Source organism: Centropristis striata, chromosome 7 (assembly GCF_030273125.1).
Source record: "Centropristis striata isolate RG_2023a ecotype Rhode Island chromosome 7, C.striata_1.0, whole genome shotgun sequence".
Taxonomy (NCBI): domain Eukaryota; kingdom Metazoa; phylum Chordata; class Actinopteri; order Perciformes; family Serranidae; genus Centropristis; species Centropristis striata.
The window spans coordinates 14358892-14372963 of record NC_081523.1 but is presented as its reverse complement, the minus strand read 5'-3'; the positions used below and the strand labels follow the sequence as shown (position 1 = coordinate 14372963).

The 14072-nt window shown below is 39.1% G+C and overlaps 1 protein-coding gene across 1 annotated transcript in view; it reads left to right on the top strand.

Moving 5' to 3' along the window:
- The window catches only part of adgrv1 (adhesion G protein-coupled receptor V1), a 124994-nt gene extending 113223 nt beyond the window's left edge, over nt 1–11771 (top strand). The window contains exons 94-95 of the mRNA XM_059337387.1: nt 1430–1607; nt 11268–11771. Coding sequence (XP_059193370.1) covers nt 1430–1607; nt 11268–11386 — 297 coding nt within the window. The 3' untranslated portion in view covers nt 11387–11771. The remainder of the gene's footprint in view (nt 1–1429; nt 1608–11267) is intronic.
- Nucleotides 11772–14072: the final 2301 nt, after the last annotated feature.

Genomic DNA, 14072 nt, shown 5'->3' with positions numbered 1-14072 from the left:
TAAGAGTGGCGGCGTGAGTGACAATTTTTGGAGTGGATTGGTTAAAAAGGAAATTGGAGTAAGATAAAAATTGGGATAGGAGCATATAATTTGAGAGTTGAATAGGTTATTGAAAAGTTTGAATCACCTACTTACTGCGTCCCCTGGAAGTGACACATCTGAGGTGCCTGGTGGTGCTTAATACACCTCACTGGGACGCTCTGTACTGGTTGCAGCCCAGCAGGCCTCCGAAAAAAAAGCTTGTACAACAAACACATTTATGCATGTACATGGACAGATGAGGCATTCATTATGAATGAACACAGTGGAAAACATGAGGAGATAATGGATTCATCTGGTTGTTGTGGAAAAAATAAGAGGGTACAAACATGCAGAGATATTCTTTTGTTGTAAGATGAGTCCCTATTGTCGGTTTTCTCTTTTATTTCTCTCTCTGCCAACCCTTTTTTTTCTTTCTTCCATCACTTTTCTCTTGCTGTATGGATGCACGAACAAAGCATTTTCCCCACCAAAACAACATTTAGACACTAAATTAAAGGCAGCGTGGTGACAGCATCATTTCCATGATGCTAGGCTGATTCAGTATGAAACCCTAAACCCACTAACCTCCGTCTCACCCCATGAACCCACTGTGACCCCGTGTGTTGGCCTTAACCCTTCAGGGTGCTTGGACAACATGCACTTTGCCTGACCCTAACTCATCACAGACGTGATTATACGACTGACAGACGCAGCCATCCTCTGAATTAAGTGTGCATGTGGGTGTGTGTGCATAGATGATGAGAATGGTCGACCTGATTTTGCCCTGGTTCATGTGAAGTTGAAATAGCCTTTATTAAACAACACATTAAGTTAGTCTTTGATGTGAACTGTGATATGTAGCTTAAAGGGAAAATCTACCACCTTTTATGAGGCTGTTCAATCAGTGATAATGGTAAATGTATTCAAATGAAGCATAAATTTGCCGCTGCATGCTATAATGACCAAGGAAGTTGAGTTCTGTTTCAACAACTCTTTACTATTTCCACATTTTTAACAGCAATGCATTACTCCTTCCTTTTACCTTTCACAATAAAAACGAAACTTAAATTTACTCAGAAATTCACTAAGAGGCAACTCAACAAAGTAGCTCAAACAGGTGACAAAAATACTCATTCAGTGGTCATTCGAGCTCTCGGCCCTGCTGGGTCCTCAGTATCCTGAAGACGGTCTACAACATAGCAAGTAAGGAATAAAACTTAATACATAGTACATGGGCTCTTTGGGTTTATTGTTGGTGACATTGCACACCCTGATTAAACATTAAAACAAAAAATCAAGGTTCAATCAATGTTCACGGCTGATTGTGAAAATTATATGTTAGTGTTTTGCCTGTGTGCATGTTGTGCATGTGCTCATATGGCTGTATATTTATATCTGTGTGTTGCAGGTGTCAGCAGACTGGGAACGAGCATCGCTGCGGCCCAGCAGTCAGCCCAGCAGCGTGTTTAAACCCAGTCCTGTGATGGGGACGTACACCACCGAGGGAGGCTTCATTAACACAAACCTAGTCACTGCAGACGAGGAGTCGCAGGAGTTTGACGACCTTATATTTGCCCTAAAAACTGGTGAGGACCACACCAACACACAGATACTAGAGTGTTGTACACTCACACAGTCACACTGTTTATGTGGTGTATTCAAAAACACAAATGAGCTTTAAACAAAAAGTATTGTTATTCTTAATTGTTTACCTCAAACAGGCTCAAATCACTTCGGAGTTTCTTTGTTTCCTTTCTGTATCTGATCAGCATCTTTATAATAACAATAAATGTATTATGTATTATATTAACTTTTGAAAGTGATTTTATAGCGAGAAAGGAAAGTAACAACAGGAAGCCAAACAAAAGTCAAAATTAAAGTAAAATTAAAACAATAATTTAATAAGTAAGTAAAATATTTAAAAAATAAAAGCAATAGAAGCAATAAAAAGATGTAACATGTTTAAACAAAATAATAATAATAATAATAATAACTAGAAAATTTTCTCTGGGGAAATTCTGAAAGGGCCACGGGGGCTACTGCCGGTGTGTGTACACTATGATGAGATTCTTCAGAGATTTCAAACTATGCCCTTTAACCTCAAAATGTGTGTGTGTGTGTGTGTGTGTGTGTGAGAGTGAGTGTATTTGTGTGTGTGTGTGTGTGTGTGTGTGTGTGTGTGTAGCGAAAATCGCATAAAGTTACCTGTGTGTGTGTGTGTGTATGTGTGTGTGTGTGTGTGTGTCTGTGTTCGTGCGTGTTTGTGTTTGAAGCATGTGTATGCATGTGTGAGGAGTGTGCTCGTTTACGCGCATGTGTGTGTGTGTGTGTGTATCTGTAACTGTAATCACATCAAAGATCAAAGGCAATCAAATCAAAGCAATCAACAGAATTAACTGACACCTGTTCCAGTGACAGCAGAGGTGGACAGACTGCAATTTCTGTCCTCGAACAGAAAGCATTTTTGGCAAAACCATAATACCGATCATTGATCCGACTTCACTTTGAGCGTCCTGAGTTCTTCCTGAACGTCTACATATGTTTTTTTTTAAAGAAAAAGGAAAAAATAGCTCTGTTAGAGCGATCTAAAAAAAAAATCTTTTTTTTCATAAATCTCCCTTCGTTTTTAATATGGGAGCCAATGAGGCTGTTGATGCGTGTTGGTAGCGCATCTATGCGTTGTACGCCCAAACTATAACTCTGACCGCTTTACCAGAGGATTGTGAGTGAGAAGACAAATTTTCCTACGTTTCTATGTATAAATTATTTCTGTAGAGTGGAATTTGCGGCCTGGAGCGCAGTTTTCAAATTTATTTTTTGACAATTTTTTCTCTCCCTCTACACTCTGGCAATGATGTCACACACTGTGTCGCGAACATTCCGTGCAATACACACCCATTATAATCTCAGAATTTCTCCAAAAATGATCATGGTCATTGAACAGGGATTGATAAAAAACTATATGACCTATCGAAACGTGGATTAATACACCGATACACAAGACTTGTGTCTAGTGTTTAAAGTTTAAATGGAGTCTCTAGGTGAAGTTATGCCGGAGAAGTAGACGTTTAAAAATCTCCAATTATTGTTCTTTTTCACTCATTTTTTTTTCGGCCGTCCCATTCATTTCAATGCAACATTTTGGGCAGTTTTTCGTGACTTACGTCGCGAAAAATTCGTATTCTGTAGAGAAAAGTAACAGAACACCAATCCCGATCAAACCGCACGTTTTGATATATAATTTGGCCTGCAACTCTTCAAGTTGTAGGACTAGTAGCGGGACGAAATTGCGTCCAGAAGAGGAAGAAGAAGAAATCCACAGTATAACAGTAGTGCTCAGTGCAATTGCCCCGAGGCCCTAATAATAGACTTTGCTAGAGTTTAAGGTTTTTATTTTAAATTGAATTTGTAAACTTTCCCACCAACTTCCCCTCCAGTGTTTTCATGTTTTTCATACAAAAGCATTTAACAAGATTAATTTGTTACACAGTGAGCCAATCCAAAATCGCACTAGTAAATCTGCCCTGTACTTTTCCAATAAATATAAGAAAAAAAAGGCTCTGTGCACTGTACAAAAAGGTCACCACAATCCAATATGGCATGTTGGCGGCAGTACTATTTTTATCATTAAAGGAAAAACACATCCTTCCAAAATAAAAGCTTTTTTTTTTAAAGAAAAAGGAAAAAATAGCTCTGTTAGAGCGATCTAAAAAAAAAATCTTTTTTTTCATAAATCTCCCTTCGTTTTTAATATGGGAGCCAATGAGGCTGTTGATGCGTGTTGGTAGCGCATCTATGCGTTGTACGCCCAAACTATAACTCTGACCGCTTTACCAGAGGATTGTGAGTGAGAAGACAAATTTTCCTACGTTTCTATGTATAAATTATTTCTGTAGAGTGGAATTTGCGGCCTGGAGCGCAGTTTTCAAATTTATTTTTTGACAATTTTTTCTCTCCCTCTACACTCTGGCAATGATGTCACACACTGTGTCGCGAACATTCCGTGCAATACACACCCATTATAATCTCAGAATTTCTCCAAAAATGATCATGGTCATTGAACAGGGATTGATAAAAAACTATATGACCTATCGAAACGTGGATTAATACACCGATACACAAGACTTGTGTCTAGTGTTTAAAGTTTAAATGGAGTCTCTAGGTGAAGTTATGCCGGAGAAGTAGACGTTTAAAAATCTCCAATTATTGTTCTTTTTCGCTCATTTTTTTTTCGGCCGTCCCATTCATTTCAATGCAACATTTTGGGCAGTTTTTCGTGACTTACGTCGCGAAAAATTCGTATTCTGTAGAGAAAAGTAACAGAACACCAATCCTGATCAAACCGCACGTTTTGATATATAATTTGGCCTGCAACTCTTCAAGTTGTAGGACTAGTAGCGGGACGAAATTGCGTCCAGAAGAGGAAGAAGAAGAAATCCACAGTATAACAGTAGTGCTCAGTGCAATTGCCCCGAGGCCCTAATAATAGACTTTGCTAGAGTTTAAGGTTTTTATTTTAAATTGAATTTGTAAACTTTCCCACCAACTTCCCCTCCAGTGTTTTTTTTTCATACAAAAGCATTTAACAAGATTAATTTGTTACACAGTGAGCCAATCCAAAATCGCACTAGTAAATCTGCCCTGTACTTTTCCAATAAATATAAGAAAAAAAAGGCTCTGTGCACTGTAAAAAAAGGTCACCACAATCCAATATGGCATGTTGGCGGCAGTACTATTTTTATCATTAAAGGAAAAACACATCCTTCCAAAATAAAAGTTTTTTAATCAGGGCTGACACATGTGCCTTAAAGCATTAAAAAACATTGCGATGTTATGAGATTATAACAGTTAGACTGGGTATTTGATTATGTCATAGTGTTCACACATGACAGTATCTACAACATCCACTGGCATCAGCCCTGCTAAGTCATTCCTCTTACCTTAAATCTCTCTGCTGCCATGGAAACCATTCTTCCTCTGTTGCCATCAATGTTTAATGAGCTGAGGGCCCAAACTGCTCACTGATATATCACCAACACACACACACACACACACACACACACACACACACAGTCCTCTCCGCACTCTTTGAAATCACAGAGTAATTGCTTCACACTGTCTGAATAAGAATCAGGCCCAGCTGGACAACAGCCAACAGCAGCCTCAGTACCCCGGGACACTTCTCTGCTGTTAATGTGAGACATTACCAGAAAGAGAAGGACTCCACTAGACTCATTCTCACACACTTGAAAAATAACCGCTTTAAAATGAGTATAAGAAAGATGTGATGCAGTGAAGCTTCAGATTTAGAACCTACGTCTTGTTTATTCAGCTGTTTGGTGTTGTTCTAACAATATTCAATGCATTGCAAAATGTGTGCCTTATTTGCCAGCATATTATGTAAATTTTATCCCTGTAACAGGTTAAAAAAACGATCACCTTTTTGACATTCTGTGACAGTGATGCTGGTGAAGATGTAATTTGCTGAGATTAAATCAATAATCAGTTTTAGTGTGACATTGTAAAACTAGAATGGCCCCCAGAGAGTGCAGACCTCCGCCAAGGCCAATGGTGCATTCAGGTTGTTCTTGGAAGTTTCCCACTTCTAGAGTTGGAAAATATTTCTTCTGACCGTTGGACATGTGTTGTGCCCAGAGAGTTTTTTCAGAGTTGTTGATTAAACTTGAGGGGAACGGCAGTTGGACATTTTTTTCCCAATTATTCTTTCAGCACATGAATGCAACACAAATGGCCTGTCTTGCAAATTTTCAAAAGTGAAGAATAACTTCTGTATCTGACTAGTGAGTCTGATCCACTCCAAACATTTTATGAAAATCGGGTAGTTTTTCCGAAAAACTGACGGATATACCGACAACATCCTTGGTCTTCGTGCAGGTGTTTTCTGTGGGGAAAAATCTAAGACCCCGTTTACACTTGGTTTAAAAATGCAGTACAGGTGTATCTCAATACATTAGAATATGATGGAAAAGTCCATTTCCAGTAGTCCAAGTCAAATGGCTCCAACCAAGTATTGAGTGCATATAGATGGACATACTATTCAGAGGCCAACATTTCCATATTAAACATTTAAAATTGGTTTCTTGTAATATATATATTATTTTGAGAAACTTAATTTCAGGTCTTCATTAAATGTAAGCTATAATCATCATTATTAGAATAAATTAAATGAATTAAGACATGATATGTTTCATTCTGTGTGTAATGGATCTATATAATGTGTTATTTCCACTTTTTGAATTGAATTATTGACTATTGATTATTAAATAAACTTTTCTATGATAATTTAATTTATTGAGATGCACCTGTAAGTCTAAACAGGCTTCAAGACACATCGTGATTGGATGACTCTTGCAGAGGTGGTCTAGAACGCATCTGACCACATATATTTTGTCGTATAAACGATGATGCATCCCGACAAGGACTTAACAGGAAATTATGTCATCATTGCAGCTCCTGTGGTGGTCGTTTTGATGACAGATCGCCACAGCTCGAGTTGTGCATGGGATAAATTAACCCTCTAGCACAAGTGGTGTATGTAATAACGAAAACCGAACACAAGTGGTCAGCTGGACTCCCCTGGAGACACATGATGCACAAAGGTGTAAACGGCGATGTGTCTCATCTGTCCACTTCCCAAGACGCATTAAAACCAAGTGTAAACAGGCTTTAAGGGATTTTTGTTGTTGTAGCTTCAGAAATGAATTAGTCTGTGATGCCTTAAAGCTACACATTGAACTCTTGAAAATTTCAAGAACTTTGTCTAGCTTTACCAAACAACATTAAATGCAAAACAAGACAATTAATGAAGAATGACATGAAGACATAACATCACCGACAACACGGAGAGAGGCTGAATTCATAATGGAACCTGTTGTCTGGAGCTCATCCCTGGATTTGATTGCTATTTATTGCTTTACAGATCGTTATCAGTCCCTGTTACTCCCCAACAGTACTGAGTGCCTGCTGATGGACAGCTAACCATTTAAAAAAGTCGTTCAGCTCAGCTTTAAGTATATCCCCGTCAGCTTTAGTCTCACATCATGGAAAGTGCAATAGTCTGGCCCTCCGTGCGGTGGTCTCTCTGGGAGAGATAAGTAGATATGTAGTGAAGATAGACAGACCAACCTGATAAGACCATAAAGTTAATGGGACTGAGTCAGGTCACATTAAATGTCTCGGTTAATCTCTAGGGATTCCGGAGACGAGAAATAACTTTCAAGGAAAATGAATTATTAATCGTTAACTTTATTGAGCAGTGCCAGGCTTCTGATGGCTTTGAGACCATTAAAGCTGCAGTCCTGAGGTTTGACTTGACTTTGCAGAGATTGTTGTCCTGTTTAGGAGACAGCAGGCTTCAAATCATGAAACCCACTTCAAACTGGAGCTTCACAGGGTCTGCTCAGGTACCCATGGGCAGATGATGAGACAGTTGACCCATGGGCACTGACATGAAAAAGGCCCCTACCACTGCTCTCAAGACAAACAGACTTTATAGAAATTTTGCCTCTTTTTGTTTCTGTTTTGTGTCTCGTTGTGGTCATTTTATGTCCCTTTGTAATTGTTTTGCATCACTTTGTTATTCCTGTGTGTCCCTTTGTGGTGATTTTGAGTCTCGTTGGTGTAATTTTGCATCTCTTTGTATTTGCTTTGTGTGTCTTTACAGTTATTTTGTGGTCTCTTTGCAGCTGTTTTACATCTCTCTGTAGTTGTTTTGTTCTCTTTGTAGTCTTTTTCTGTCTCTTTATAGTTGATTCATGTTTCTTTTTGCTCATTTCAACGTTCTGCCTTGTTTGTGCATATCTTTTTGATTGACATTTTATAAATGAACATCAGTAGGAGCCCTTGACCGTTTGTGCCCCTGGGCCTTTCTCTGTTAGGCCCTTTCACTAATCCATCCATGCAGGTAACTCTGTGCATAGTTGGCCTGCACAAAGTAGCACTTGAGACCTGCTAGCGTGCATCCCAGAAAAACAAAACTCGTAACCAAGGAGATAGCCAAATTTAAAGTCCTTCCTAGCAGGTGTGAGTTCAAGTGACTTACGGGTGTTAATGAATGTGGATTAGGCTGAGAGGATAGCGTTTCACTAACCTCTTACCCTCTTATTGATTGTGTGGTGACAGCGTGAATCAAACCCAGACGTGTGTGTTTGTCTATGTGTGTGTGTCGCTCCCCAAGTAAACTGACAGTTGTAGCAGCGGGACATTTGTCTCTGATCTGCTCTTCTCCTGACCTCTCCCTGCTGTTCTGAGCTTGTGTGGTGTTCAACCTTATATAGCCCCGGCGCTGCAGCAAACGAGCCAGGGAATTTATTGGTCCTCTTGTCAGTAAACTCAGCAGTATGAAGCTATCATTTATATTATTCAGTGGAGCAAAGTTTGCAAGATTTAATTTAGTCAAATCATTTTGCTCCACGCAGGTTTATGGCGTGGCCTCAGGAAAATATATAATCTTTTCTGTGTGAGAAATAGAAACTTAGATTTTCATTTAAAAAAATCTTCTGGTCAACATGAGTTATAATCCTAAATATTCTCCAGTTAAAACTTAATTTATAAACCGGTCACAAGGACATTCTTCCATTTCCCTGGTGACCGCTGACCTTCTCTTTGCCCATACGTGTCACACTGAATGTATAGCCTGGTTTAATCTCGACCAGCCAGTCAGCTGTAAAGATAATTCGCTAATCAGAATTATATAATAGGCCCCTGCCTGACGGGGGTCAGTAAGTAGTGTTGTAATGAGGGCCTTCACACTTCATTTGGTAGTGAACCATTAACACACACACACACACACACACACACACACACACACACACGCACACACACATGTACTTTCAGGACAGTTACTCCACGTAGTACAACTGAGAGCTGATCATTAACATGTTGGCTTTACTGTGAAAGAGCAGCTTTTTCTAATCACTTGCTGTCAGAAGTCGTGACTGCATGAAGCATCACAGGTCTGGACACTCCTCTGACGTAGGAGGCATACGTCACCTTATTCTATAGGTTTAATGCATAATGCAATGGACAACAGAGGACAAGGAAGCTGATAGCACCTACCTTTGATTCTTTGTTGTACTTTATTGACAATACACTGATAAATGCAAAAAATATAACATATTACTTACAAATACTCCTGAGTCCTGGACTCATTTTCATTATTGGTAATGGTGTTTACTCAGCCAACAACCTTTATCAAGATGGAGACAGGTATTCATTTGAGAAAAATCGAAAGTTGAACGCAAGACAAGGAAAAGTACTGTCGATACTAAAAAGAAATCACACAAAGGCTGCATAATTAAATGATGATTGGCTGAGATTCTAATTAAATGATATAAAATGTTACACCTGGATCTAAATTTTCTATCAAAATATCATAGTGACATATTTGTTTAATTGCTCGAGTGAGTGCAGAAGCTTGTGCAAAAATTGTGAAAATATGTAAAATCACAAAAATCTTTACAATAGTTGCTGGAGCTACACAGAAATGTATCTTTTGTTTCTTGTTTGTCATGTTGACTGATTTTTCATCTAAATGCATTGAGCTCTGGAAGTCCTCAAGGTATCCTGCAAACAAACTAACAAACAGACAAACATTGAAATGTGCTTTCAGTTTGATTTACCCTTCGACTCATAGTGGGTTACTTTGTTTCTCTCTACTTCCACTCTAACATCAGTTTTGTCAGTCTACTGCATCTACAACTCATTACCATGACTCATCAGATATTGTAAAGTATGCTGTCTGATAATACAGAGACATATAGTATGAATTACATAATACCACGTGGTCCTTGTAGGACACATGTGACAGATAATCAGCACGGCAGACCACTAATTGTGTTGATTTGTTGCACTAAATTGGCAAAACTGTGTCTATTAGGTGATCCAGTACTGTAGAGCATCAGAATCAGAAATAAAATAGCTTTAGGGGTGAATTGCTTTTGTTACATTTGCTGCTGTATAAGAAATAGATAAAGAAATAAGGATGTCCTTTAATAAAATAAATATTAAAAATAGCATGCTACACTAAATATACAAAAAAAATGGAATAAGTCTCATGTAAATAGAGATATGTGCAAATGTGACAAATTTAATAATTGCACATGATTTCCATAGAAAATCAGTATTGCATGGATTAATGATATAAACAACTTGTGAATCATGTGCTCATAGCTGTTGATGGGTAAATAAGTCCAGTAGCCAGTCAATTGACTCAGGGTGTCTGAGACTCTGAGGGAGGCATTGAAAAGTTTGATGGCCACAGGCAGAAATGACTCCCTGTGGCACTAGGTGGTGCATCTCGATGGGATCACTACTAAAAGTACTCCTGCACTTGAGCAGCACGTCAGGGAGAGTGTGGGAGACACTGTCCACGGTGACCTGTAGTTTAGACAGAACCTCCTCTCTGACACCACCGCCAGAGAGTCCAGCTTCACCCCTGCGGATCAGTTGTTTGAGTCTGTTGGCGTCCGCTACCCTCAATCTGCTGCACTATATGTAGTATCTAGGAAATTAAAAGAAAAAAATGTAAATGGCAGACATTTTTTCACATACACTGTACTAGGGCTGGGTGGTATATCGGTTATTCCGATATAATTTAGAAAGAGATATGTAGATGAGACAGTACCACCATACCGATATAATATCTTTCAATGTTGCCTTAACTTATGACCACTATGGGGCGTTCCTGATGGCACACTTGGTAGAGCACGTACCATAGAGGCATTTTCCTCGTAAGCGGGCGGCCCGGGTTCGAATCCGACTCGAAGCCCTTTCCCGCATGTCTTCCACTCTGTCTCCCCCTTCACTCTGTCCTATCAAAAATGGCCAAAAAAAATCTTTTAAAAAAACAAAACTTTTGACCACTATTTGTTTGCTCCTAGCACACTAGCAAGAGCTAGTTCCTAAAAAACAAAACAATGGTACTATCATTTGGAGGTATTTCGGGTTGCAGATAAAGAGCATCTGAATCTGATGGAAATGCTTCAAAATGTGGAAGGTTTGGAATTTGATAAAGTCCTTAAATAAAACAGGTTGACGATGATTTCTTGTGCTGTTGAGTTAGAACTAAACACTTTGCACGTTTTGTTAAAAATTCCAATATATATCGTATATATGGCCATTCTACCTAAAAATACCGGGATATGAGTTTTGGTCCATATTGCCTAGCCCTACACTGTACAAGGAATAAATGCAAAGTAATGTAACTTTTTTTCTGTCTGTTTTAGGGACCGGCCTTAATGTGAGTGACAACGAGTCCATCCCTGGAAGCCACGACGGAGGAAGCATAAGCAACTCCCAAATAGTTGAGCTGAGACGAATCCCCATCGCAGACACACACCTCTAACATGCTCACCTCACACAGATCCCGTGTCCTCTATTCTTCTATAAGGAAAAAAATTACAACACAGTATTTTTATATTATAAAATGCTTTTGCACTAAAACAGTGTTTTGAATAGAACATTTTCATATAGATGTTTGATACTGTATTTGATTTTTACTGTACATCTGTTTTATATATATATATATATATGAACCTATACATAAATGTTTTACTAAATTAATTTTTTTAAAGTCCTTGATGGAGTTGATTTCTGAATGTATATTTGGATTTTTTTTTCTGTAGAGACCTAGCAAATGAGATATAGCCAGATGTCTGCTCAGCAGAACCGCTGCTGCTGAGGCTGGAAATTGTGTAACATTGTTAATAAATGATTTACCATATATTTTACATTTAGATGTGCTGATTCCATTTTTAATGCCCCTAAGCTGTTGAAGAGGCAGGTTACTAGTGGAGGCTGCATTTGACGGTTATGTAAGTGAGTCACTGCGGGGTCAGGGGTCACAGCCTCACAGAGGACGGTTCGTGTGAATGATCACTGCCTTGTGGGATTTCACAAACTGGTTCTACACAGAGGGGGGTCTGACCACTCTGCCGGTGTCTGCAAAGAGCAGGGAGTCCGATAATTTGAAAAAATCTAACCAATGTGCATCAGAGTGTGGAGAATATTCAAAATACTGTAGAACTTGAACTATATGAGCTCTTCAGCTACATCTGAATCCGTTTCGCTGACTCGTCTTTGATCTGCTCCGTGAAGAATCGGCGGCCGTGAATGTACGAGCAAATATTCCCCTTTTAACTTTGACGGCAGCTTTGAACCTCATAGAATCCAAACTCTACTTGACCTTTGCACTGACCTCAGACCTCTGTCCCTCCATCAACTCGACTTCTGAACTTGGTTACTTCTTGCTCGAGAGGCTGTTACTTTTACTGCTCAGGAAAGACCGAGAATTTGAAAGAGACACATCCATCCATTTTTGCCACCAACACTGTTTCTTGATTGCCACAGCAACCCTCCCAGGTTCATCGTGGATGACTGGGGTCACAATCCCAACAGATAACGAGAGAACTGCAGCAGAATGATATGAGTCTAACCTTGCTTAAAGATATTTTTGACACCAGGGAACAAGCTAGAAAATCTTGATATACCTCCCTCCCACTGGCTAATGACTTCATTCTTCTTACTGCAGGCAAATGGGGGTGAGACTTTAGACGAAAGGATAAAAAGTTTTCTTCTTTTACACATAAAGTAGCTTATTTTTATTTTAGAGGTGAATCAGAGCCAGAGTTTCCTAGCTCTGCAATCTATAAAACATTGATCCTACTCTCCCCACTCACTGTAGTGAGAGAAATGGCCTAGCTGGAGGTGCAGAACTATATTTTTCTCCCCTGTTTTTGTTTTTCTATCCACCTCTGGCAATTCTTTACCCTTGAGGGCAAAGCAGCAAGCTTTGTCCACAATGGATGGTGTTTCTGAAACACCTCTATTCTTAACACACCACATCACAGCACAATGTTTCATGTGTGTGCCTCCTATGTTTCCTGTTATAAGGTTACATCACTTTGGAGACCCATCCTCTTACCGTCAGCAGGAGTCTCTCCTCAGGGATCTGAAGCAAAACATCACCGTAATGAGCGAAGGAGAGCAAAGAAGTTATTACTACATTTAACAAGATAACACATCTCCGTTTGTTTTCTCTGCCAGCAAACGAGTCTGTAATAGTGCAGTAAGAACTTGTGATTGTAATCCAGCATTTCTAAGAGGCCCGTTTCATTGTTTACCTCCTCCTTAGAAATGCAGTTAAGACACAATCCATTAATTTCTATGCATTATTGCAGCCTGCCATCATGGCGACATTACAGCTTAAACATGTTTCCATTATGTATCCATAAAAAAGTAAACTCTATTGATTGTAGTCTGCCGTCAAAGTTAATGAGACACGGTAAAGCCGACAGTGTAAAGGGAAAATTGATCTCCTGCAAAAGAAACAAAGGCTTCCAGACCTGTGGTTATTTCCTGCAGATTGATAAATTAACTGCTGTTCAGACACTGCTGATTACTAGTGAACCCACTGCACTTTGCATATTTTATAACATATTTTAGTTATGTAATTAAACCCAGTGTACTCCACAATCTTATCTAATGCTGGAGGTTGGGTTTTTGATGAGATGCCAGGTTTAAATTAGTGAACTGCATCAGTCAAGTCTACAAGAAAAGAAACTCCTGTGTCCCGCAATGTAAAATTACTGTTTTTATCAATGGAGTCTGGGGGCTTTGACTTGAGCTTACAATTGCCCACCACATAAACCTAAACAGGGTTGTCTGATGGGAATGTAATGTGTCTGAAAATGTTCTCAATATAGTGTATATTTAAACTAGATCTAGATTTTTTTTTTAGGTGGATTAAAATCAGTTTTGCTGCGCCCCTTTCCTTAGTGGCACATCGTTTAGCTTCCATGGTGGACGTGCCGACTACCAACTGTTGTAGATCATTCACTGACTACGGGTAAGTACCGCATTCATTCCTACGTCAATAATCCAAACTATTCCTTTAACTGTTGCATAACAACTGCTGACTACTAGTGAACCCAGTGCACATGGCATATTTTATTACATATTTTTGTTTTGTCAATAAACCCGGTGTACTCCATAATCTTATCTAACACTGAAGGTCAAGTGTTTTGACAAAG